The 25186-nt window shown below is 41.1% G+C and overlaps 1 protein-coding gene across 1 annotated transcript; it reads left to right on the forward strand.

Annotated features, from left to right (window-relative positions):
* Positions 1 to 1143: 1143 nt before the first annotated feature.
* On the forward strand, positions 1144 to 11530 carry TRHR (thyrotropin releasing hormone receptor). The gene is made up of 3 exons (XM_032131609.1): positions 1144 to 2310; positions 8418 to 8798; positions 9606 to 11530. The coding sequence occupies exons 1-3, from the start codon at positions 1516 to 1518 to the stop codon at positions 9609 to 9611; spliced, it is 1182 nt and encodes a 393-aa protein (XP_031987500.1). The 5' UTR covers positions 1144 to 1515; the 3' UTR covers positions 9612 to 11530.
* Positions 11531 to 25186: the final 13656 nt, after the last annotated feature.

The following is a 25186-nucleotide window of genomic DNA, read 5'->3' on the forward strand; positions in this document are numbered from 1 at the left end:
TCAGGTGATACCCTCTTTTTGTCTCCACTTGTTGTTTAAGTCTACTTAAAATCCTAGTTTTGCAAACATCATCCCATGTGCTGGTGCTAAGCACTACAGTCTGTTTCAAAATCCAAGATGCCTTTCCTCAGTTGTGCAACAATTTATTTTGTTGAACCCTTCCTGAGCAAAGAGCAAAAACAATTGCCCTAAATGCAGAAAACTAAGGGATTTAAAGACAAATTTGCTGTTCAAACTTTTAACACAACAGTATAAGGGGAAATGATGGGCTGAGGGACTGTGATGGGGAGTTGACAAGGGCACTTTCACAGAGCCTTACTGAAAGGTTTGCTATTGTTTCTCTCACTAAGGTGTTTAGATTGCCAGCAAGCGAGACAGGAAAGCACAGTGCCCAGGCGCAGCGGGGCTACTGAATTGGTAGTGCTTCATCTGTGCTGCTCAAAACAGTCATTTCCACCAGTCTTTGATTTGTCTGTGGTTTTACACAACCTGACTGAACATAGAGAAGTTTATTCAACCAGAGGAGAATCTACATTGAGGAAAGAGTGGTAGATTAGTGACATTGTGTGTGTTGTGTGCATGCACACATATGCACACGTGTGTGACTTGTCTCGTTAAGAAGCAATTTGTGCTGTGATCATTTTATTGTTGCTCTGCTGCAATTCAAAAAACAGCTGAAAAGGGCTCAGGAGTGATGACAGCTGTAGCAATAGAGGTTTTGAAGAGAATTTTCTCTTAAGTATAAAAAACCTACATTTTTTCTTGCTGTTTTCAAAAGCTGGGATGCATTTCTTTCTGTAAAGCCCTGAAGGCACTACTACAGCTCCTTGCAAAGCAGGAGGCAAGCGTAAATCGCCGTTACTTTCACATGGACATGGACATGCGGGCAGTCAGAATTTTAAAAAATCGGTGCAATTTTGTTGCCAGTCATCTCTCCTTTGTTTGCCAGCGTGGGTCAATATGATCAATACTGTCATGATAGCTGTCTGAGAGCAGAGAGCGAGAGCAGCGTGAAGCAGGAAAACTTCACAAATCCCTCTCCTTTCGCCCCCCGCTCTGTATCCACCCTCGGCGCGCTGTGGCTCCTCCTGGCCCGCGGTGCGGCTGGAGGCTGCCGGACGGGATGGGCTCAGCCCGGGCGGAGCTCAGCAGCCGGCGCTGCAGGAGAACTCTGCCCTTCCCACCGCCGCAGGCAGGAAACTCCCGCCTCCACCGGCTGGGCTTTCATGAATGCCTCAAACCAGCTGCGAGAGAACAGCCTTTTAGCCTGTGCAAGTGAGCTGGGATCTTAGAGGGATTAGCCCGTCTGACAGTTGAATTTACAAGGACTGAAAGTCCAGGTGCTGCTTTAGGGGAAGTGGAGGACGGTACAGGAATGGGACTGTGAGTACATGGAGAACGTGCTCTGGGGCTGCAGCTCACCCACGCTCAGCTCCACTGACCCTTTTGCAGGGGACCATGGGGAGCAGGTGCTGAGGTCGGGTGCTGGGCAGAAGCAGTAGTGGCCTGGTGAAGATGGAGAATGGCACAGGAGATGAGCAGAACCAGACTGGGCTGCCACTATCAAGCCAGGAGCTCATTACAGCTGAATACCAAGTGGTTACCATCCTCTTGGTCCTCCTCATCTGCGGGCTGGGCATCGTGGGCAACATCATGGTGGTTTTGGTGGTCCTCAGAACCAAGCACATGAGAACTCCCACTAACTGCTATCTGGTGAGTCTGGCCGTGGCAGATCTCATGGTGCTTGTGGCTGCAGGACTACCCAACATCACAGAAAGCCTGTATGGATCCTGGGTGTATGGCTACATTGGGTGTCTCTGCATCACTTATCTCCAGTACCTGGGAATCAATGCATCTTCTTTTTCCATTGCTGCCTTCACCATTGAGAGGTACATAGCCATCTGCCACCCAATCAAAGCTCAATTCCTATGCACTTTTTCAAGAGCCAAAAAGATCATTATTTTTGTTTGGGCTTTCACCTCCATATACTGTATGCTCTGGTTTTTCTTGCTAGACCTTAATACAGTAGCCTACAAAGAGACTACTGTTGTGTCCTGTGGCTACAAGGTGTCCAGGAGTTATTACTCTCCTATTTACATGATGGACTTTGGTATATTTTATGTTGTGCCAATGGTATTGGCAACTGTCCTCTATGGCCTGATTGCTAGAATACTGTTTTTGAACCCCATCCCTTCAGATTCAAAAGAAAACTCTAAGACCTGGAGGAATGTTATGTCTCACCAAAACAAGCCTGTGAATTCCAAGATGACTAACAGGAGTTTCAATAGCACTATTGCTTCTCGAAAGCAGGTAGGAACAACTATTTGAAATGGCTTTCTGAATCCTAAACTACTTGTTCCAAAGCTCACTTGTCTGAAGCTGTGGAAAGAGGTAAAATAAATTCTTCCTTTTTTCTAAGTAGTCAATTTTAAATTCTGTGATACACATATACACATATAAATATGTATTTTTTTTCTTGACTATACGTTATTACACACTGCAAGGACCATTAAAAGAAACAATATTTTCTTTCCTCTATCAAAATGCAATTAGGAAGTATCAATTATGAATGAAACATTTTTAACTATAGTTTCTTTATTTTACAGCCTATTAGTAATCTCACCAAATATAAAAAGTGACTCTTGACTTACTTTTGAGATCTGAAGAGAAGGAAGTAGCCTGGGAATTTGGGAGACTTGAGGTTGAGTCCCAGCTACGGCACTATCACTCAGCAAATGCAGTCAAGTTGTAAATTTTCCTGTCTCTAACTCTCCTGTGAAAAGTCTGTTTAAGGAAGTCTGTGCATAAATTGCTTTGTAAATGCTAAATATCTTTATTACTCTGTCTCTTGTAAAATATTTTTATGTATTGATGGCCCAAAACTGAGGCACAAGTTTGACTAGCTTCTTCTTATATTGTTGAATATGTATGCTGCTGTGTGTAATAATACCAGTAGAATAGAGTTAGTGGATTAATTGCTGGCTATTTGCAGTAAACCACACAGCATGCAGCAGGCAGCACAGCCAGTGCAGTGACAGGGAACACAGGGCGCATCCTTTGCAGCTGGCTCTGGGGATATTCTTTGTGTTCTTTATATTCTTATCTCATGTCAATTGCTACTGTTTATGGGAGGGACCATGTTCTCTTATTACAGAGATGGCATGGACCTCAGAAGTTAACTGAGCTGCCTTCTAGAGCACTGAGCCCTCAGAGAGCACTAGAGCTCTGCTTGGAAACACACAACAGAAATACATGGACTAGGTTATATTTAAGTATGTTGCAAATTATAGTTAATAGTCAGATAGGAAATGTTTAAGGTTGTTTTTCTTTGTCCATTAATTAGTAGAAGAAGATAATCTGCTCTTCAAGTTCTTAATATCACTCTATGCTTGATTACATGTGCTTAGTATCATGAAAAACAGAAAAATCTTGTCCATTGAACACTGATTAATATGGACACTGTTATATTATAAAACCAAAAAGTGATTATAATGTGATATCTTTCATTTCTTGTAAAGACAGCAAGACTTTCCCTAAAAGTCTAAGTAACCTGATGGATTAAAGTGGCGTCATTATAAGTAAAGCTAGAATTTGCATATAGTGCAACACAGGAAGCAAAGCAAGATTAGGGGGGCATCATTAGTAATATTTTTTTGTATAATAGCAGCATGCAAAAGATGGGCAGTGGTGTAAAATGAGAAAAAACAAGTACATATGCAAAAAAATCTAGACTCTCAACTGTTAGTAAGACACAGAAGGGAAAATTTCTTGCCACACTGACAAGGACATCTATAGCTGACAATACAGTCTGGTTTGAGAGTGAGTGCTGCTGAAATGTGAAACTGTCTGTGTGTCCTCTCAGAACTGTGTTTACATTACAGGGATTGAGTAGTGTACAATACCCAGCATGTGATCTGTAGAAAAAGTGACTGAAAATGTGGTGTACACTTCCTACTTCTGTAGAAGTTCTCATATTTATCCAAGAACATTTCTATAAAATTAAATTTATGCATGTTTCTCTAGGGGGGTTGGCTCCTGCTGAGAATGGGGGAGAAAATGGGAAGTACTCTTATTCTTCATGATCCAAGATAAGGACAGGCAGACAAACTATCAGTTATTGTCATGGGCTGTGCAGACTCGACTTGGGGAAAATTAATATTGCCAATTTATTGCCCGTTGCTATAGCCACAAGTTACACTCAGTCCCTTCCCTGTGACAACCAGCAGCATGAGGCCAGAGAGTGTTGCAGTCGGGTTGCAGAGGTTGGTCTCTTGTCACTCCTTCCTTCTCACCCTTTTCCTCTGTTTCAGTGTGGGTCCTGCAGCCCACAGATCCCAGAACTTTTTCTTGTCCATTCATAATATGAATACTGAATTACATATTTGCATGGAGGTTTCATACTTTCCCAAAAGGAATTCCTACTTTTCTCAGGTATCAAGGGGATTGACAAAAATAAATGCAGCATTACATAGCAAACATGTTGGTTTATACTTGAGATGGAATCCAGCTCACTTAACAGTATGTGTATCTCACAAAGTTAGTTGGTCAGTCCAATCAAATAATCTAAGGTCATAGTGGCCATCATGGTCAGTTGTAACAGGTAGATTTCCCTCTAGAGAAAGTCCTCTCAGACAGTGGTGCAGTCTGTGATGACCTGCTCACCAGAGAAATCCGTCTGTTCTCTGACAGCAGAGATTCTAGCTTGCAGTGCAAGATAAGTTTTGCATGGCTTACATGAAATCCTCAATCTTATCACCTGGCTTCACTTGTGGTGTTAATATATCAAGGCCTTAATCGTTCTATTTATTTAATCCTCCTCCTCATTGCACAACTTCTTTTTGATTATGAAATCATGGACTTGCAATGAACACCACCAGGCACAAGAAGAAAGATGTTATTACGTAGCTTTAAAACACCAGAGTGACTATTGCTTTTACCTATCAGTGTAAGAAAGATTAGTATTCAAAGGGGAAGGAAGCAAATACTACACTGTTTGTAACAGGATAATGAAAATGTTTAAAAACATGTCGCTAGAATGACAAGCTTTTGGAGAAGAAAGGAAAAGGAGAATACTAGTTCAGAATTAAAATACTGGGACACTGTTCTGTAAAATATATTTTAAATATTTTTTAGAACATCCTCAGAAATAAAAAGATAGGGCTTGAAGAATATTTATATGCAGCCAGGACCATATTCAATCTCAAGCACTTTGTTATTCAAACTACACTTGAAATTTGGACTAAGCTGAAATTGCTCAAAGTCTTTTTATTATGTTTTCAACCTCCCTAACTAAGAATAATTTGTACCCTGAGCATAGGACATACAATGCACATGCACCAGAAAAGAGCAATCAGTGTATGCTTGCCTTCACCCAAGCAGTGAATTGAGGATGTAGTGCTGCTGCTTTCAAAGAGCTTTGGTATATGCTTACAGGTAATAAAAAGCATGTTCTTTTAAAATTTGTCCTCTTAGCACTCCACTGATGTCAAATAACTAGCCTCCTCCCAAGTTATATTTAGTTCTGTTTCATATGAAGTGATTTGAAAAAGGATATGGCATTTTACTTAAAGAGGACCAAACTTTCCTCTATACTATTTATGTGCAGCAATAAAGCCTTTTGGTGTAGATAAGAAAGCAGCTTTGGCCTCAGTCATGTGTTTAGATGCTAGGTTCACCTATAAAGCAAATTCAGGTGAATTTGTGTCAGAAGCCCTGAGTGGTGCCTCAGCCTGCAGTGGGGTGACACAACCACACCTGGTCAGATGGATCAGGAAACCAAATTTCTGCCTGGCAATAGAGATCTTGTGAGAGATTTGTTATTTTTGGCAGCTTTGGAAGGATATGTACTGCTGACAGTTTAAAATTATAGTGAATTCTCCTCATTGTCCTGCACTGACTGAACCACCACGAGATGCCATCAAAGAGGTGACATCCACAGGTTCTGCCTCTTCTCTTGCACTGAATGTAGACTCTGTGGCAGCATATGCCTTGGTTCATTGCCCTGAGCAAAATAAAAACCAGCTCTACAGAGTGCTTAGTTTTCAGCAGTAGAAGCTTGTGATAGACGGAAAATGCTCATCCAGATGCCAATATACACAAATTCAGCTAATAATTTGCACACTACATACGTACATACATATGTATTTTATATATATATTATATCTATATTGTGTATATATATGTGTATATATATACATATGTATGTATATATATACATATATATGTATATATATATGTATATATAATATATATTATGTATATATGTATATATATACATATATATACAATAATATGTATATATATATACATATATATAATATATTTTATATATCTATATATTTGAGGTATATGGGATACAGTCACTTGAGGAGTAACAGTCTTTTTTCCATTGCTGTACAGAGTTAATTGTGTGACTCTGAATTACCACCCCTCCCGGACAGAAAGAATAATTGACTTCTAGTCCAGGTTCAAGCTGATAGCTGCAACACTGCAAATGATCCTCTGAGCAATTTTTCCTGAAAGACACGCTCAGAAGAAATGGAAATTTCCAGTGACTGGTACATACCATAAAAGAGTGCCTTGCTGAGCTTCCGGTAGCAAACTGTTCTGGTGCCTGTGTAGGCTATTATGCACTGAATGCCTGAGCTGATGGAATACATCTGTTGGTTTGGCTCTGTCCCACTGTTCATCCAGGCTCCACAACTGGTAGCTTTCTCTCTTTAAATGTGGATTATTTTCTACAGTGAGTGATTGTTCTCCACTGAATGGATTTGCTCAGTTTGGAGGCACAGGCTGGAGCTGAACTGGAGGGATCAGAGGCAGAGGTGAGGAGTCCTGAGTCTTCCTGAGTCAGAGTGGGTCAACTCTCTCCGTGCCACCATGTTCACAGAAATGGCCCTTTTAGGAGTGGTTTGGAGATAAGGAGAGATCATCCTTTGAGTTACCTGGAACATTCACATTTGTATTTTGCTTTATTACAATGACTGTGCACAAAAAATTATAAAAAACCAGTCTAGAAGTCATAATGAAATGTATCAGTCTAGTGACAAAAAAGGAGGTAGTATTTCTCAGTCTTATTTTTTACTTCTACTGAACAGAGCTGTAGAGAAATCAAAAGCAAGGGTGAGGGGAGGAGAATTATGCAATAAAATTGCAGCCTTTGAATAGGTACATTTAAAGACAGATAAATAGATAAAGATACATCAATTTGCAGAGTAACTTTGATCTTCATCACATTCTTTATTATAATACCTATAACAAAATCAACAATTGGCTTAAAAGCGTGTCTTTCTAGATAGATAGGAGAAAATACATTCATTAGGCAATGCAATGGCAGGTTTCTACATAATGAGCTTATCTGAAGACATGAGAATGATATACTCTTTCATAACTTCAAACTAAAACCCACTTCTAAAACTAGCATGTGTTTGTGAGTGACCTTAGTGGAGTTATCACCTCTTGAAACTCTTATCAATCTATGATCAAAAGAAGCAGTTGTAGCTCACCAAAATATGTGCCAATGCTTTCCATTTCACACAGTTAACCACATCTCTTGTCTTCCATGAGGCTGTGCCACCATATCATCCCACGTCACATTTCTCTGTACTTTCTACTTTATTACCATCTTTCAAACTTTCTTTAATGTAGAGACTATTGAATACTGTCTACACTAGAATTAAATTATTTACAAAAGAAAGACTCTTTTCAAAGTTGGTTTCAATAATTTTTTTATTATTTTTTATTCACTTCATTTCAGCTATCCTGGGTATTCCCAAAGGTTGTTATTTTCTTTTTTCAAAACAAAATTACACAACAGAGTAAAGTTCTTATAAGAATCAAGTTTTGCTGATAATCCTTTTTTTCCTGGCTCTGTAAACTTTGTTTGACTTTTCAGAGTAAACATCACATAATGAATATCTAATTAAACATTGAGGATTTGAGGAATAGTAATTAATCTAATTGTTCTCTTTTTTGCCTTATTTTCAGCTTTGGGAAATTGTTTTAGGCTGACTGTTAAACCAGATAAGCTAAAAAGGTTTCATGTTCAATTACTCTCAGGCTATACTAATCTAAAGGAAGAGATCTTATGCGGTTCTAAAAAAATTATTTTAGATCCTCTCTTTCCCATTTGAATCAACACCCCCTTCCAGCATGAGAAGTGAAAAAGTCTAAGGACAGCTTACTGGGGTATCATCTGGAAAGAGTAATTTAACAAAAACTAGGACAAATTTGGAGCCAAGGTATTTTGTACTTCCTACTGTAGAAAACCTTTCTGAATCAAATATTTGTCAGAAATTCCTACTGAAGAATCTGTCCATAGTTTTGGTTTGGCCCTAGAGGTGTAAGAATGCACCTGTCCATTCCAAGGGGAGTATTAACCTTCTGCCCCTCTTCTGTCTCCTGCTGTGTTCCCTCAGGTTACCAAGATGCTGGCTGTGGTTGTGATCCTATTTGCATTCCTATGGATGCCCTACCGCACCCTGGTTGTGGTCAATTCCTTTCTCTCCAGACCCTTCCAAGAAAACTGGTTCCTGCTATTTTGCAGAATCTGTATTTATTTAAATAGTGCCATCAATCCTGTAATTTATAATCTCATGTCCCAGAAATTCAGAGCAGCCTTCAGGAAACTCTGCAACTACCAGCAGAAACAGGAGAAGAAACCTGCCAGTTACAGCATGGCCCTAAATTATAACGTCATCAAGGATTCCGATCACTTCAGCACTGAGCTAGAAGATATTAGCAATACCTACCTGTCCTCTGCAAAATTGTCCATTGGTGATACATGTTTGTCATCCAAGGTAATAGTTAATACATTTCAGTGTCTGCTGTGGAGCCCTCCAGAACCAGAGCATGTTGCTGGGCATGGGGCTGTGCTGGGGTAGTTTTCAGCCGGGGCAGCACCCCAGAGGGCCAGGAGAGGCTGAGAGTGACAGGCCATGCACCAAACAGGGCATGGCAGGGAGGGACAACTGCCTGGCTCTGGAAAGGAATGTTTTCAAAGTGCCTTGTGCCAAGCATGATGGGACTTGGAGGATCTGAAGCATGGGGAAGGATGGGGAGAAACAATTAGATTAAGCCTTACCTTCTGAAAAACAGAGGGCTCTAGTGGAGCATCAGAAAGTGGCGCTCAGGCATGGTGTCTCACGTACACATCTGGCAGGAGGGTGATGTTGGTGTCTCAGCTCAGTGATTCCTCTGGGCATGCTCTGGCTGGCTGCAGGGAGGGCAATGGGTCATTTTCTTATGCCTTCCCCCTGACTCCAGCTGGGGGTTAACCAGCCTGGTGCCACCACACAGCTGGCGCTAAGGAGAGGCTCTCTCACACACTGGTGCTCTGATTCTGAGACTGCTGAAAGCACCCTGCATTTCTGTCCTACCTGCAAGCATCCCCACGTGTAGCACACCTCTTTGACCCAGTTCTCTTGATGATGCGCATTACTGTTTTCATGATGCTTTTTTCACAAAATGCTACCTAAATGCTGTTCGTAAACCCATGCATTTTAGATCTTAAAAATACAAAGACGCTTAGTTTTCATTTGCTTTTGCAGATGGGATGAGTGTAAAATAGTTTTTTCTCAGTTTGCTTCTTCTCTCCTCATTTTCAGGCCTGAGGCCCACCTTGTTCTGAGTACGCAGCCGTATAAGACGTTTGGATGCTCTGTTCCCACCAACTTGTATGAATTGTACAGACATTTCTGCTCACAGAATTGCAGAAGCTGCCATAAATGTTTACATACCTGCCTCTGCCCTACAAGAAAATGCAGCGTGTTGGGGAGTGAAAAGAGTGTACTATTGAGGATAACTGAATGAAGTAATTAACACAACCTAACTTTAGGCAGGTGAGGTGGCTTCAGTAGAATACCTAAATCCTTCTTCCCATTAACTGGCAGAAGAGTGGTCTGTGATCGCAGAATGAGCAAGGCTTGCCAGGACGTATCCATGGGCTTAGAGCAGGGCAGTGGATGATACTCCCAGTGGAGGTGAGAGAGAAGGAGAGGAGCTGCTCTAATGTGTGGCTGCACTGGCCAGTACCTGGAGGACCTGTCCAACAGCCAAAACTGCTGCTGATAGTAGTAATTACTGGCCAGTAACTCCCTCATCCCACATCAGTGCAAATCTCATTGCAGCCATCATAGCAATCAATAAACAGGTATCTGATGGCAAAGGGCACAAAATCTTTCCTTTCTTTGGTTTATTTTTACCTTGAGCAGCGTGAAATAGGAAGACCATTCAATGAATTTGCAGCAGGGAACAAACAAATTAAAAAGTCAGTAGGAAGCATTTAAAATATCTTATATTTTTCAGCAGTCAGGTTTACAGATGTATCACTTTAAATGTAAGTCTCAGCTATTACTGAATCCTGCTGGAACTTGACAGGTATTGAAGAATATGCAACAGGTGTTTACCAGCTCCTTTTATCTTGGTTCAATACCAGTTGTGTCTAAGAGCTCTAGAGGGGATTTAGAGCTTTAATATCAATAACGCCTGGGGAAAAGAGGAAAATTCAGATAAAAATGACATTTTTAAATTTTTTTGTCTCAAGGTTTATCTATTAGAATACTTTTGGTCATAAAGCGTCAGAAGAGAAGTTATCATGGCTTTTCACTTGCCAGCATAGCCCCTTCCCTGCTCTTCCCACACAGGCCCATGATAAGCAGCCTGGGGCCGTAGTCTCCCTGATACAGCTGCAGACAAAATAACATGTATTGCTTTAGCATTGCTCTAGAACAGCTCTTGTTCTTGCTAGAAGTATATTTTTTCCCTTCTGTGCAGCAGAAGCTCAGGAAAGTGCCTGTGTATTCCTGTTTGTCACAAACATTTTGCACAGCTTTTGTACATGACATTTAAAACCTGTAAAAAGCCTAATTCACAGAAGCACAGAATAGGTTGAGTTGGAAGGGACCCACAAGGATCATCGAGTCCCACTCCTGGCCCTGCACAGGACCATCCCCAAAAGTCACGAACCTGTCCAGTGTGGGTGAAAGAGGTAGCCTCTACAGCATTGTAAGGCTTTCCTATCCAGTATTCTTTTGCCTACATAGCCAATTCAAACCATTTTCACTAACATTCAGCTCTATTTGCAAACTTAAAGAGAGCTAAAAGTACCCTGACAGGCCTCAGATTTGAATGTTAAAACCGTGAACCCTGAACCCATGTCTGCTGCATTCAAAGGACTCTATTGGGCACTACGGTAAGGAGGAAGCAAACAGATTGCCCAGAGAGGTTGTGGAGTCTCCCTCACTGGACGTATTTAAGAACCATCTGGACTCAGTCCTGTGCCATGTGCTCTGGGACGACCCTGCTTGAGCAGGGAGGTTGGACCAGATGATCCACTGTGGTCCCTTACGACTTTACCTGCTCTGTGAGTCTGTGATTTTGTAAACAATCTGTATCCTGCTCTGTCTGCATCCTTGCTTTAACTCCTGTTTTACCTTTGCAGAGTTCCACAGGCACTTTCTGATGCCTTTTCCTGGTCTTAAAATCAAGAGTCAAACATGGTTAGAAGGGAAAAAGGGATTTTGCCTTGGTATTTATTTTAAGGATCCTTAGGTGCACTACGTTAAAGTCGAATGCACTGAAATGCACACTGCAATGCTCACTCTCAAAAGATCTGGTATAACATTATAGGTTTTACTAATTAGCATATCTATCAAAAATTCTCCAATGAGAGGCTTGAATGAGCCCCCTCCTCCCCAGGAAACCTTCCCCTGGATGGTTCTATCTTGGTTTACAGAATGTGTTCTGGAGAGGACCTTGGGCTCTGGGGCATACTAACCCCTACCTACAAAGCTTCTAAAGTGCTTAGTCTCCTAACTGAACAAACAAGTCCAAGAATGTAGGCAAAAAGCACTAAGAATACAGAAGTTGTAAAAAGGTATAAGAGGGGTATAAAAGAAAAGGCAAAAAATCATCATGGCATCATTTCCAGCTTGCCAGAGTGATGACAGGGCATAGAAGAGACCAACAGCAAGGAGGTTTTAACCAGCAGTGTAGGTGTGACAAAGTTCCAGAAGCTGGCAGAGCTTTGTGTGGAGCAGCAGATCACATGCAGGCCATGTTGCAATCTTTCCCAAATCCTCTGCATTTCCCAGCTTGCCAGGTTGTCTATCTGAGCAGCACGGGCCACCAGGCAGGCGCATGCAGTGGGGTCTGTTTGTGTGCAGATGTCTGAACCCCCATAGGACTGGAACAGGGATGTCCTGACTGCTTTTAAAATAATAAGGAATAAGTAAAATGACAAATTAAGTCACGTGTCAGCCAAGCAAGCAAAATTGGCTAGGGTTCAAGAGTCAGAGAGAAGGATACCACCTAGCAATTAATCGCATAAATAAAATTCTGTAGCTGTGACATACATTTTGTGCAAACCTTTCCTTTGTAGAGCTTGATGTGAAATTACAGAGTTCTATGGCATTTTACTGCTTACACTTGCTTAAAGCTACAGTTTGCCATGATAAGGGGAAGTCAAGGAGAGATACCACAACCTGTTTAACATTTCCTCCAAAGCACCTGTCACAGAGAAATTAAAGTATCTGTGAACCTTACGCAGGAATTTATGTTTGCTTAGCCAAGAGACATTCAAAGTAAAAGCAAGCTCCTGTGTCTGACTGAGCAAAGTCTTTGTGTCCATGAGCCAGCACCGCTTGCAGCTTATGAGAGCTGATTCCCAGTCTGAGCTGGAGGGAGAGGCTGTGGAGGCAGCCTGGAAATCCTTTTGCTCTTCGCATGCTGTTTTCAGTCAGGCACCTATTCAGTGCTTTCGGAGCAGGCCCTACTTTCCAGAATTTCTCAAGAGGTGCTAGAACAAGTTGCTTTTCTTATTTAAAAAGCAAGATGTGCAGGACTAGCAGCAGGCAAAGAGTGCATTCCATGGAAACCTGGCTGTCTGGTGAGGAGCACAACTGGCTGGGTAAAAACTGAGTTCAGTATTCATAGAATAACAGTAACACAAACTTATACTTTTATTTCAGTGCTTTCAGAGCACAGACTGAATTACAGCTTTTATAGACTGACAGTACCAGCAGTGAATTCTCTCCTTTATTTGCCTTTTTGTTAAAAAATTAACTATCTGCTTTCTCAGCCTCTGCTCCACCAGACAGTCAGGTGAGGTATTTAAGCCCATATTCTTTGTGATGCTTCATCAAGGGCTAAAATCTATGTAGGTGGTTTTGTATGCACCATCACCGGGAATAACAAAAATGAAAAGGAATTATTTCTTTCTGATATTTATTTAACAGAAATGATTATGATTGCAAAATTGTGTGCAAAAATGCAATATTTAAAATTTCGGATTTAAGCTAAAGTGTGATTTTAAATGATAAAGTGACTGTATCTTTATAAATGTTAGTCGTGAAATCCATGCTAATTTTATACTGATATACAGCTAGCACTACAAAACTTTGTCAGATATCATGCTAATGTGACAATTTCTGTGTTTGCCCTTCTGTTTAGAACAGCAATCAACTTTTTTTCTTGTACCTAGATGTAAATTTTACATGTGAGCATGTATTTTTTTAAAAAATTATGTGGTTTTAAACTTGTTGATAATTACATCTAATTTTTTTTGCTAGAAGTGAAAGTGGCTGGATGTCAACTACTAACTGCAGTAGTATAATTATCTTTGTATATTTATTTTGTGGATAGCCAAATCCTTTGCAGCATTTAGTCTGAAAGAATTGTCTGATTGGTAGCAGTATTGAAATCCATGCCTATATCCTTATTTAACGTCTTTGATGTAAGGGATTGCGTTCTTACTGGACTTTTATCTAGGAGTTTATCCAGAATGTAACAGAAGAGGTGCTGCCTTCGCATCTGGCTTAGGGAGCTATGCTGCTTCCTTTCTGAAATGATGAGATTTCAGAAGCTTCAGTGAAGGTAGATTGTGCAGCTGAGAAAGGTCAGGTGTACTTATAACACACTTTGGTTCAAATTATCACATGACCTCTCTGAGTTCAGAGTAAAGGATATATCAAAGAAGCTCCAATGTGTTGTAAATGGGTTTGTGATGTTCCTGTGGAAATGAATGACACAAGTCAAATGATAAAGCTCTCACTAGCATCCCTTCAAAAACATTTATCCAACAAAATGGACTGAAAGACTGATTCTACTTCAGGAGAACTACCTCCCCAACTACACTGTGAAGGCTTGGATTGGTCACTTTGGAAGCTGACAATTTTTTCTTGTTTGTTTTTTTAGAAAGGTGTTCTAAAAATAAATCACACACACCCCCCAGATCTAAGCATTGTCACCATGGAAAAAAAACATTATTTCAAGAATGTGAGAAGATAAATTATTCTTTCAACAGTGCTGCCTGTGTTTATTTATTTCTCCACTATGTGTGTGTACGGTTGTTTCTTTTGCTACAAATTGCAGTAAAATTTGAAAATGATCTTTCAGTATTTTGTTATCTCTTCTTCAGACAGAATTGTTTCTTTGCTCTTTTGTTCTTTTAAATGAGAGTTTGTTTTCTTGTGATTCTTTCATTACTACTGGGATACAGTGATACAGCAAACACCAGCGAGCTGGCTCAGCCAAAGTGACTTGGACTCCTGAATTCATTAATTTGGGAGCTGACTCTTGGAAATTTGAATTCTAACAAACTATGTAAGAGCAACTGGTTTAGAGGGAATTTCTTCTTCACCTACCCAGAGTAATTCTGGTTTCATTCTGTCGCTTCATGTGGTTTGTACATTTGTTTATAAAAAATATTGTGAAATTGTTCAGAGAAATGTACTACTGATAAATGTAAAACAGTTTTTGTTCAAAAGAAACATTTTCTAATTCTTGGATGCATGCTACTGTGGGGAGTAATTTGTAATGGATTTTTGTTGCTACTCTAATAAAATATTAAGCAAGATAATTATACTGCAATTTAAATTTTTTTAACAACCACTTGAATACACACCTTTTGTCTTGCTGTCCTTGGCAATGGACAGAAAATGTAACAACATCCTTTGCCATCTGTAGGGGAATGAGAGCCCAAAAAATGCAATCTTTTTTTCCTGAGGGAAGAGCAGTGTGTCAGTAGCCTAGCAGTAGTTACAGTGTTTAAATGGGAGGGGATTCATGTGAATCCCTGTCCCTGCTACAAGGATTATTTATGCATTTTACATTTGACAGCATTAAACAAAATAAACAAATAAATAAAAAAGAAGCAAAACTCCCACATCTTGGGAGTAGGGGCAGAGACCAGAAGCCACTTTGTTCTTTGGTCACTACAATCAGCATAGTTGGTTCCTGTACTCCTTGGGTACTGCTTGGCTCTTCTGGTGATGTCTGCTACTTGTGCTTGAACCCAGACTCAAGAGGATGAGCAGAATTACTTGATCTGCTCTGATTTTCCTCAAGGTAATGCATAGGAAACTCAGTCTCCTGAGGATCACGATATATGCAAAAGCTGAACTCCCTAGAGCTAGACTAAAGCCAAGTTCATGCCTCTCATTTCTTAGGTAAATGCTCTACCACTGTCCCAAAGACAGAGGGCTCAATCTCCAGTCAGATCTTGGTGACTTTTGTGAATCCCAGGTAGTAGGTTTCTTAATCTTTTCGTTTGTACCCAACTCAAGTTGTCTACATGGGATGGATAACCCCATACACTGGTAGGTTGTGGGGGCTGACCTCAGAGCAGCTCTGGGGACATGAGGCACTGTGGATCCTGGTGAACAGATGGACTACGAGGCAGCAAAAACCGCTTGCAGCAAAGAGGGCCAGGAACCTCCTGGGCTGTACTAGACAGAACATTGTCAGCAGGCCAAGGAAGGTGATCCTTCCCCTCTGCTCAGCCCTGGGACATCTGGGATACATCTGGGATACATCTGGGATACATCTGGGGTACTGTGCTGGGGCCTCTCAGTGCCTGAGAGACATGGACATGCTGGGGTGGTCCAGTGCAGGTCCACAGAGGTGATGAAGGAGCTGCAGAATCTGACATGAGAAGAGGCTGGGAGAGTTGGGATTGTTCAGCCTGGAGAAGAGCAGGTTCAGGGAATCTTACCAGCATGTATAAATACCTGATAGAGACAAGCTCCAAGGCTCTTTTCGGCGATGCTCAGTGACAGGGAAAGAGTCAATGGGCACAAATTGAAATACCATACATTTCACTTAAACATTAGAAAAAAACTTTTACTCTGAGTGTGGTCAAACACTGGAGTAGATATCCCAGACATGTTATCAAGTCACACTTAAGTTCCTCCATACAAATTTCACTCTTTCAGCTTTCCCTAACAGTTCTAGATTGTATCAACTGAGTGTTTATTTTCTACCACTAAGATGAGCTACTTGTTTTGTGAAGATGCGTAATTATCCTATTCCTCCTCCATTTCTCTGTCTTCTACATCAAGTGAAATAGTTAATTTTTCTGCTTGTTTTGAGAGTTTTTATGAAGTTTATAACATATGTGCTCTTATTGATGGTTTGATGTATAGATCTAAGCAGAGCACTGCAGTGGACACATCCTGATCTCAGCCAAGGGTTCTGGGCTGCTGGTGGGGAGGAAATGCTCATGGGGCAGGGCACTGGTGTCTGACAGAGCACCAGCCCAGTGCAGGGTCCAGAGGGCCTCAGCATCCTTCAGCCATGTGGAACTCCAAGTCTTAGCCTCCACCTCACTGAACTTCCCTGCTGAAATACATGTGCTCACACTTACCACTGGATGCTGTTTCCAAAAGCATATAATACAACACCCAACACTCCACAAAAATGCACCAGGGCAGCACTCACAAACACGTGTTACACCTGCCACGTGGATCATTCCTCTTTCATCAGAGCTCCTCAAGCCTCCTCAGTATTATGCTGGCATTTGAAGTCTCTCTCCCCACTTGATTTCAGTGGAGAAAAATTAAGGGAAAACAAAGCTGCATCTGTGCTGAAAGAGCTGTACCCTGAGTGCATGGTATTCCATCAGACAGCAAGGTATTTCTGCCCTGCAAACATTTTGGATCCAAACAGGCAGAATAGAAAAGCCCTTGGTCTGCCAAGGCCAAAGCATGGGACAAAAAACAGAGTTCAAGAATCCATGAAAAGTAATAACAATCTCATATGATAAACTTCTATTTTGTGTAGAGTAGATGAATGCTCCTTCTCATTGTTAACAACCATTTATATCCTATAGTTTGGATATATACAAATAGGGAATAATGAAAATAAGATTACAATAATAGGCTTTCACTCAACGGCTTCACTTAACTCATAGTTTCTAATAAAATAAAGAACAGAAAACAGGTAGTGTCTAAAATAAGTGTTACCCATCCAACACATACATTTTTTGAAGTAAGAGATTATCTCTATCTGTGATGGGCTTACCTTAAGTTTTTATTAATTTCAGAATGTAATTATGCAAGTCCACTGCCAGCTCCACAGCAGAAAGAGGTGCTGTAACAATGGATCAAATCTCTGTTGTTCACAAACAGGTTTTTCTTTCAAGTTCTGGACAACAACTATATGAAAGAAAACAAATAATAACATGATTATTCAGCTCCCAGTGTCTGGGGAAAGTACAGACAGCAAATTGGGATAACAGATTTGGCTCATATGCTGCTGATTTATATCTGAAATACAGCAAAGCACATTTAGAAGGAAATTATGGAAAGATCTAGGGTATCTTGAAAGGCAGGCTGTACTGTTTTCAGGCAGACATTGTCATTCAGGAGAACAATGAGCAGAAATTACAAAGAGTTGATAAGTTATTTAGCACATAGGACACGCATTTAGGAAGCAAATAGGAAATGACAGCTCTGATGGGGGGAAGCCTCTTCAAAAATTGACTCTTTATAATGTAAACATGACATTTTAAAGTGTGATATTGTATCCTACCCTGTTTATGCAGAACAATTACAAGAGCGAGCAAGGCTGTGAGAGGATACAGGGGATGTGTGGGAGAGGCAGATGGCCGTGTCTACTGCAGTGAGAACAGGTTTAGTCTAATTTTTTAGAGATCATGTCTAGTAACAAGTTGCACATCAAAGAAACTTCAAAAGCTGTTGCTGTTACACTAAAATAACATGTGACAAGATGCTTGAAAGAGACTGTTGTGTCTGATGTACTAGAAAACATAAGGGACTGTGGACTAGGCTCACATAATAAGACAGCATTTTTCTAAATTACAAACTCTAGTTTCTTTTCCCCAGAGCTACAACATTCTGGAGTGTCAGGCTGAAGTTCAGTAATCTACTTCTATTTTGACTTCTTAAAATAAATATTTTGGTGCTAAGGAATACTATTCTGCAGGTGATAATTGCCTGTAGTGAACAGTAGTGAACGAAGCAGCAGCTCAGCCTGGGCACTGTCCTGCTGCCACCGACACTGTCAAGCTGTTATTCAGTCCCTGGAGCACATCTAGCCCCCAGCAAAGTGACACTCTCACAAAGGAAGGGATGGGAGATAGCCTGGCCTGGCAGCATTCCAAATAAGCACTTTGGGTGTTGCCACCCTCTTTGTGAGGGTAAAGGAATTTATACAATACAGACCATCTGATGCCTGTTAGGGCTGAAGCTGGCAAACAGATGGTGGTCTAGTTTGAGTGTTAGCATAGGCACAGCCACTCTACCTCATGGGAACTAAATTACTTTGCTATTCTTTATTTATGACTCCTGTTCTCCAAAGGTTTCTATTCAGTCTCCATAATGAAGTTAAACTCAGAGCTGTTGTTTTGTTCTCTGCCAGCAGTTTCATTCTTCATATCCAGATCTGAAACTGACTTGTGCATTGGAAAGAGTGTGTCCTGTCTGGAATGATAGTAGATGGACTAATAAAAGACTATTTCTCCCTAAAAGTATTATTCTTCTATTATAAACAATAATAAGAAAATAAACTATTCTATAATATGGAATTATGTTTTTCACAGAACAGGTGTTTTATAGTGTTTGCAGATTGTGGTGTTGTTCACCAGAGGCTAATGAGAGGACAAGAGAAATGAGTATTGCAATGCAAAGAAAGACCAATTGGACATGGTTAAAAAGCAGTATAAAAGGGGTAAATGCCATCTAATTACAGCACTAAATAATTATGGTTTTGTAAGTGCCTTTCTCAAAGATTTGTGCTGAAGTGCTATTAAAATTCTTTCTACCACCAAATTCATCAAACACAAATACACCCTTGGTGACCTCTGTGTGCTTAAAAGCTTTGCAGAAGAGCATTGGCAACTAATTACAACTTTGTTTTTAAATAAGGAAGCACTCTTATTTCAGTGAGATAAATCCCCTTCCTTTTCCACCCCATGGGTCAAGCTCACAGCTCCCGTTTCTGCCTCTGGCACAAAAAGCCTACCACTGGTGCCCTGTTTTCTGCCAAGGAGAGCACAGCACAGCTCCACCCTGACCATACACATCAGCTCTGGACATCACAGCCCCTGCCTGAGACCCCTCACTGCACAGGGAAGCATCACCACTGCCCACACAGAAAGAGCAGATTTGCAGGGAGCGCATCCCTCTTCCTCCCACTCTCCCATACCATACTAGGATGCAAACAATAGATGAACTCTGTCTTTTGTTAAAATGTAAGACTAAATCTGAATGGGGGTGGTGGTGTATTTTCTCCCCTTACCCCAGTAACAAGACATGGTAAACTTTTCAAGCCTGATGAAATCTTAGTCCTAAACACTAATCTCATTCTGGGGACAACTATCACAGTAAGAGAAGACACTGGAATGGATGTTCTTTTCCCACTTAATGAGAACTGTCTAAAATCAGATTTTTCTGATTATGGTTTCAGCAAAATAGCTGTACTTCTGTCAGTATTTCAGAAATCTAATCTCTCAGACTGTGCCAGAAGCAGCAAGTCTACATGAGCATATCAAAAGTACAGTGGGGAATAAAAGACTGCATTGAAAAGTATCTCAAATGGGAAACAAATTCTTTTAATTCTTTCTACTTTGATACTCAAAAGACAGTCTTTGAAGGGATATCCCTCAGTAAAACCAAGTGAACACCGTGGATATGCAGGACAGCTGGCGTCAGCAAGGCAGCTAAATGTAAATTCAGAATGTATATCTCATGAGGCTAACCACTAAAACCTGTGTTTATTAACAGTGGGTGTAATCCACATACATTGACATCAGTAAGAGAAATGAAAAACAGGTAATCTCTGAGCTCTGCAGCAGGGATTCAATCTCCAGACTTCTGAGTGAAGGTATGTTTCTCTCTAGTCTGTTCAGAAGGATTTTTTTTTTTATTTTTCCCCCAAAGGATACTATCTCATGCATCCTTTCCCTTTTTTTCTAGGCCATTTATTATCCCTAATTGAGCTGTTCATGCTGCAAATCTCATTTGATGGTTCGTGGCTGGGAGGCAGTCAAAGTTTGATTTCTGACTTTAGTTGGTTTCCTTTGTTCACTAAGACAAAACATTGAAACTCTTGGGACGCATTAAAACTAGCACAAGTCCCCACAAGCCAAGTGTCCTCTTTGCTCTCCAGAACATCCTCTTCATGGAGCTGCTATTTTAGGAGATTGACTTTGTACAAGGCTTACACTTGGCAGGTTCATGTCTCTGGTAAATTGTATGCCTCAGTTTCACGAAAGATGCTACCCTTTGAATTCTGGCATCAGTGAGGACATTGCAGGGGCATTATCCTGCAGTCAGTGCTCTCCACCATAATGGTTGTAAGAATCAGTGAGTCTTTATGGGAATGCCCATGCAAAAGTGTCTTTGAGCATTTATTTCCATGAGTGCTGCTCTGATGTTTTGTAATCTGGTTATCACAGTCTCTGGGAAGCTCGTGGTCTTGGCTGCAGTTATTGCCACAGCACAGGCAGAGAGGGGCTGAGACGGTGCCCATGACGAAGGCACAACACATTTATCAACACAAAATCACAGAATAAGCTGAGTTGGAAGGAACCCACAGGGATCAAGCTGAACTCCAGGCTCTGCCAGGACCATCCCCAAGAGTCACACCACATGCCCAAGAGCACTGTCCAAACTCTTCTTGAACTCTGTCAGGCTTGGTGCTGTGACCACTTCTCTGGGGAGCTGTTCCAGTGCCCAAACACCCTCTGGATGAAGATCCTTTGTCTAATGCCCAACCTAAACCTCTCCTGACATGACTTCAATCCATTTCCTCGGGTCCTGTCACTGGTCACCACAGAGAAGAGATCAGTGTCTGCCCCTCCTCTTCCCCTCACAAGAAGTTATAACTGCAATGAGGTCTCCCCTCAGTCTCCTCAAGGCTGAACAGACCAAGTGACCTCAGCCACTCCTCGTACGGCTTCCCCTCAAGGCGCTTCACCGTCTTTGTGGCCCTCCTTCGGACGGTCTCTAATAGTTTAACACCTTTCTTATATTGTGGCACCCAAAACTGCCCCCGGCACCCGAGGTGAGGCTGCCCCAGTGCAGAGCGGAGTGTGACAATCCTCTCCCTTTCGCGGCTGGCAGCGCTGTGCCTGATGCCCCCCAGGACACGGGTGGCCCTCCTGGCTGCCAGGCACAGACCCACAGGCAGCTTCCTGCATCCATCCTCAGCCCAGACTGGATCAGCCACAGGAGGGCTGCAGGGGCCAGGCTGCCCACGTCCCTCAGACCTGTGCTGAGGGGCAGGGCAGAGTCTGCTGCTGAGGCACTGACACGGGTCCCCACAGTGGGGTTAGTGACGGGAGCCCTGTTGTGCAAAGATACTGAAGAAAACAACTTCTTAGAGAATTTTCCTGATGCCATATGAGGCAGTTGTATTGGAACACGAATTCTTCTTGCAGTTAAAATTTCCAATCTTCTTAATGTCTTTGGATTGTTTCCAACAGATCATTTCTCCCAGTTTGCTTATTCATTCTTCGGAAAGTTTCCACTACTTAGAGCAACTGTGTAGAGCATTTCTTTATGTCCTGGGTTCTATTTAACTTATTTTTTTTCAGTTGCTTCATTGTTGTTTCCCCAGTAATGTGTCTGGAATAGGCTAATGTATGAATTGCAAAATGTGTGGCTAAGTAGAAGCTGCTTTGCATTACCAGGGACTGTGTCTTTATGAGGTGTGAGTACTTAAAGTTTGCAAAGTTCCTTTGGGAAAGGATTAATAGAAGTAATGTTCAGATCCACCTGCTTATTTTCCCCAGGAAGCTCTGTAAAAGAAAAACAAGTTCTGAGGGGGAAAGGGGAAATTTTCCCTTTAATTAAATTATAAACCACTGTAAAGGTTGAAGTGGTGTGTTACTGTGATGTCTCTTGCAGAATGACTAAAGGGTTCAAAACCTAATTTTTGGGACATGAAGAGAGAATATCACATGAATCATTCCCTGTCAGCATGACTAGGAGCTGTACCAAGCTAATCCATCATTGCTCCAAGCTTCAGAATGTCATTTTTCGTAGTCACTCATTTGAGGAAATTAAAGTATAATTAATTAGAATTAATTGAAAATTACAGTCATATTTTACTGATCAGGAATGGAAGGACAAGACAAAAACACCTTCTGCTTCTTCATCTGTTACCATCAATCCCATCAATAAATAGAAATAGATCAAAAATTGGTTTGAGCTTTTTTCCAAGTTGGTTGAAATATAGAGTATTAATTACTTATGCATAGAGTAATTACTCCTACTGTTGATCCAGCTGGTAGTAGAAATGAAAGAAAGCAGTGTAAAGCTTGTGTAGCACAGAATTTGCCTTTCAGGATGAGTAGTTTCAGAATTGCAGTGTTGGACCAAGGGAGACAACAAGATTGCACTATACAGTATCTCCTTTAATAATGCCACAATGAAATTGGAGGATAAAGCTTGGTAAGAAATATTTTTTAATCTGAAATTTTATATGAAGAACATGGTTCAGAACTTGCAAATTGAGGAGATGAGTCTCTGGACATCACTCCCCAAGGCCTTAAAGATACCAGAGTCCATCACAACATGTACCCTTTCCAGCTCCTTTTCCCTCCCTTTAGCAGCCACTGCTTCCTGAATAAATCAGCATGAGGATTATTCAAGGAATATCCTTGGTTATATATAGGCTAGTTGTTTCCAAAGAAAATACTTGCTAAGACTCCTGTAAATATAATCTTTTTGTTTGAAAATGAAACTATTCCTAACTGGATAAGTGATCAAAGCTGCAAAATGCTTATGTTTGGGTGGCTAATCAGAGCTGCAAACTGCCTCATCGCTTAAAGCTAGATACGCTTCCATGTTCAGCCAAATAATTAAAGTGGGATGTTTTCCTGTGCAAAATGAGATACTCAAGGCCTAATTTGCAAAGTATTTTAATATTAGCAGCTTAAATCCTCTGTCAAGCTAGAGAGGAAGAACTAAAGAGCCCTCTGAAGTATCTAGGCTTTGAATTAGGATTTGTTTTTTGCCAGTGGAAATTTAGCTTTTCAAAATAATCAAAGTTGGGGAAGATGTCTCTTAAACAGCAGCTGTCTCAGAGATTCCATCTGTTTCAGCTAGGAAAGCTTAAAAATAAATCTGCACAATTAGGTTCACCTGCTTCAGTCACAGTAAATATTAGAGTAATGGAGGATTTGGTAATTTTTGTCACCAATGCCTGGAACTTGTGGGGGTACTTTTCACTTCCTAGTACTTCAGACACAAAGCAGGGTCACCAGGCAGGGTGGATGTGCGTGGGGAAGGGGACATTCAGAGCAGTTCAGTGCATCATCCCAGACCTGCAGGAGACAGCAGACAACATCCAGAAATGAAGTGGCAGAGAACAGATACGAGCAGCAGGGATGGAAAAAAACCCAACAAACCATCAGCAGGCATCTGGGTCAGGACCTGAAAAGGCAGAAGTTTAATTAATTTCAGACCCAAATAATTAGCTAGATTTTTAGCTGTGATTATTTGGAGTGTAATTTGTGATCTCCTCCTGTCATCATTGCTGAAAGTGAGCTTGAACAAACCCACTCTCTCCCTAAGAAAATAGAGGCAAGCTGTCTAAATGAGCATAGAGTGCTTTGGTGCTGCAGGTCCTCTTCACTACGTTTAGCCAAGTACTAACTAAAGCAGAAGTACTCTTGTTTTCCAGTCCTAATCTCATCTGAAAATCTTCTTGCGTTTCAGATGTGCCAGCACAGACGAAGGGGGCACAGAATTCCATCTGTATGATGGTGCTTTTGCCCATGTAAATGATCCCCCTCTCTGCTCAGTGTTACCGAGCACCTGCAGGTCCCTGTCCGGCCACATTCGCTCCCAAGCCTGCACCAACAACGAATGGTGCGTTTCATGCAGGGAGGTCCCACTCCTGGGCTAGACTGGGCCTCAGGATATCATATCACATGTTAAGTTTCTAAAATTTCCACAGACAGCCTGATTGTCAAGGCCAGTTATGGATAATCTTCACCATCATCCTGTTGGAAACTCTCCTTCAGGTCCATACTGTCCAGCAGTCCGGTGTCCTTTCCATTCTCATGCACTTTCATGCTGTCTCTGCAATTCAGCCAGACTCCAGGCTGGGCACAGATTGCACCTATGTGTATGCATGTATTTAGTTAATGATATGCACACTCTTTGGAACAAATTGTTCCACACTTATTAAGAATAGAGAAGTCACTCCTGTTGCACAGAAATTTCTGAGGAACTTCTGGACACTGCTGTAAAAAAAAAAAAAGTAGCTCTGACTAAAGATGTCAGAGCTTTGCCTCACCTGTGGCATTACCAGGGCTTCTTTCCCCTTCCTAGTATCTTATTTTAGTAAAACTTACAGAAAACATACTTTGTAGAGTTCTTCATGTCACTGTTGAACTGGATAGGAATCAATCAACAGAGAAAACCAAGCAAAAAACTAAACTAATTTTTCGTTTAGTAAGAATGTATGTTTTAATTTAGTTGAGAACATAATCAAGCTGAGAGCATTCTTTACACTTTCTGAAAAAAATATATATCTTCCAAAAATTCAGTGACTAACAATTATAAATGGCGCTTGAATGCCATGGCTTATCAAAGGATCAAAGATTTCTGTCATAGAGAATGAGTGGCTGGTGTGCAACACACTACACATAGTCTTTTGTGGTGTCACTGAGCATACCACAGAAAACACATAAATTTTCTTTTTAGGATAAAAAGATGAAAAAAAAGAGAGACGATAAACCAGGCTGCCAAGATCCATCTCTTTTGATGTAGCAAAAAATCCCCAAAAAACTCCAAACCCTGTCAACAAGAGTGTCTCCAAGAGTAACAGAAAGAAAGGTAATAGATTTTATTCCTTCAGAGGTGGTACTTTTAGGACATAAAAGACCTCTTCTCTTTTGTGCTTCTCCGCAGGTTCTGACTGATCTTTTTTCCCT

The sequence above is a fragment of the Corvus moneduloides genome, chromosome 1 (genome assembly GCF_009650955.1).
Source record: "Corvus moneduloides isolate bCorMon1 chromosome 1, bCorMon1.pri, whole genome shotgun sequence".
NCBI classification, from domain to species: domain Eukaryota; kingdom Metazoa; phylum Chordata; class Aves; order Passeriformes; family Corvidae; genus Corvus; species Corvus moneduloides.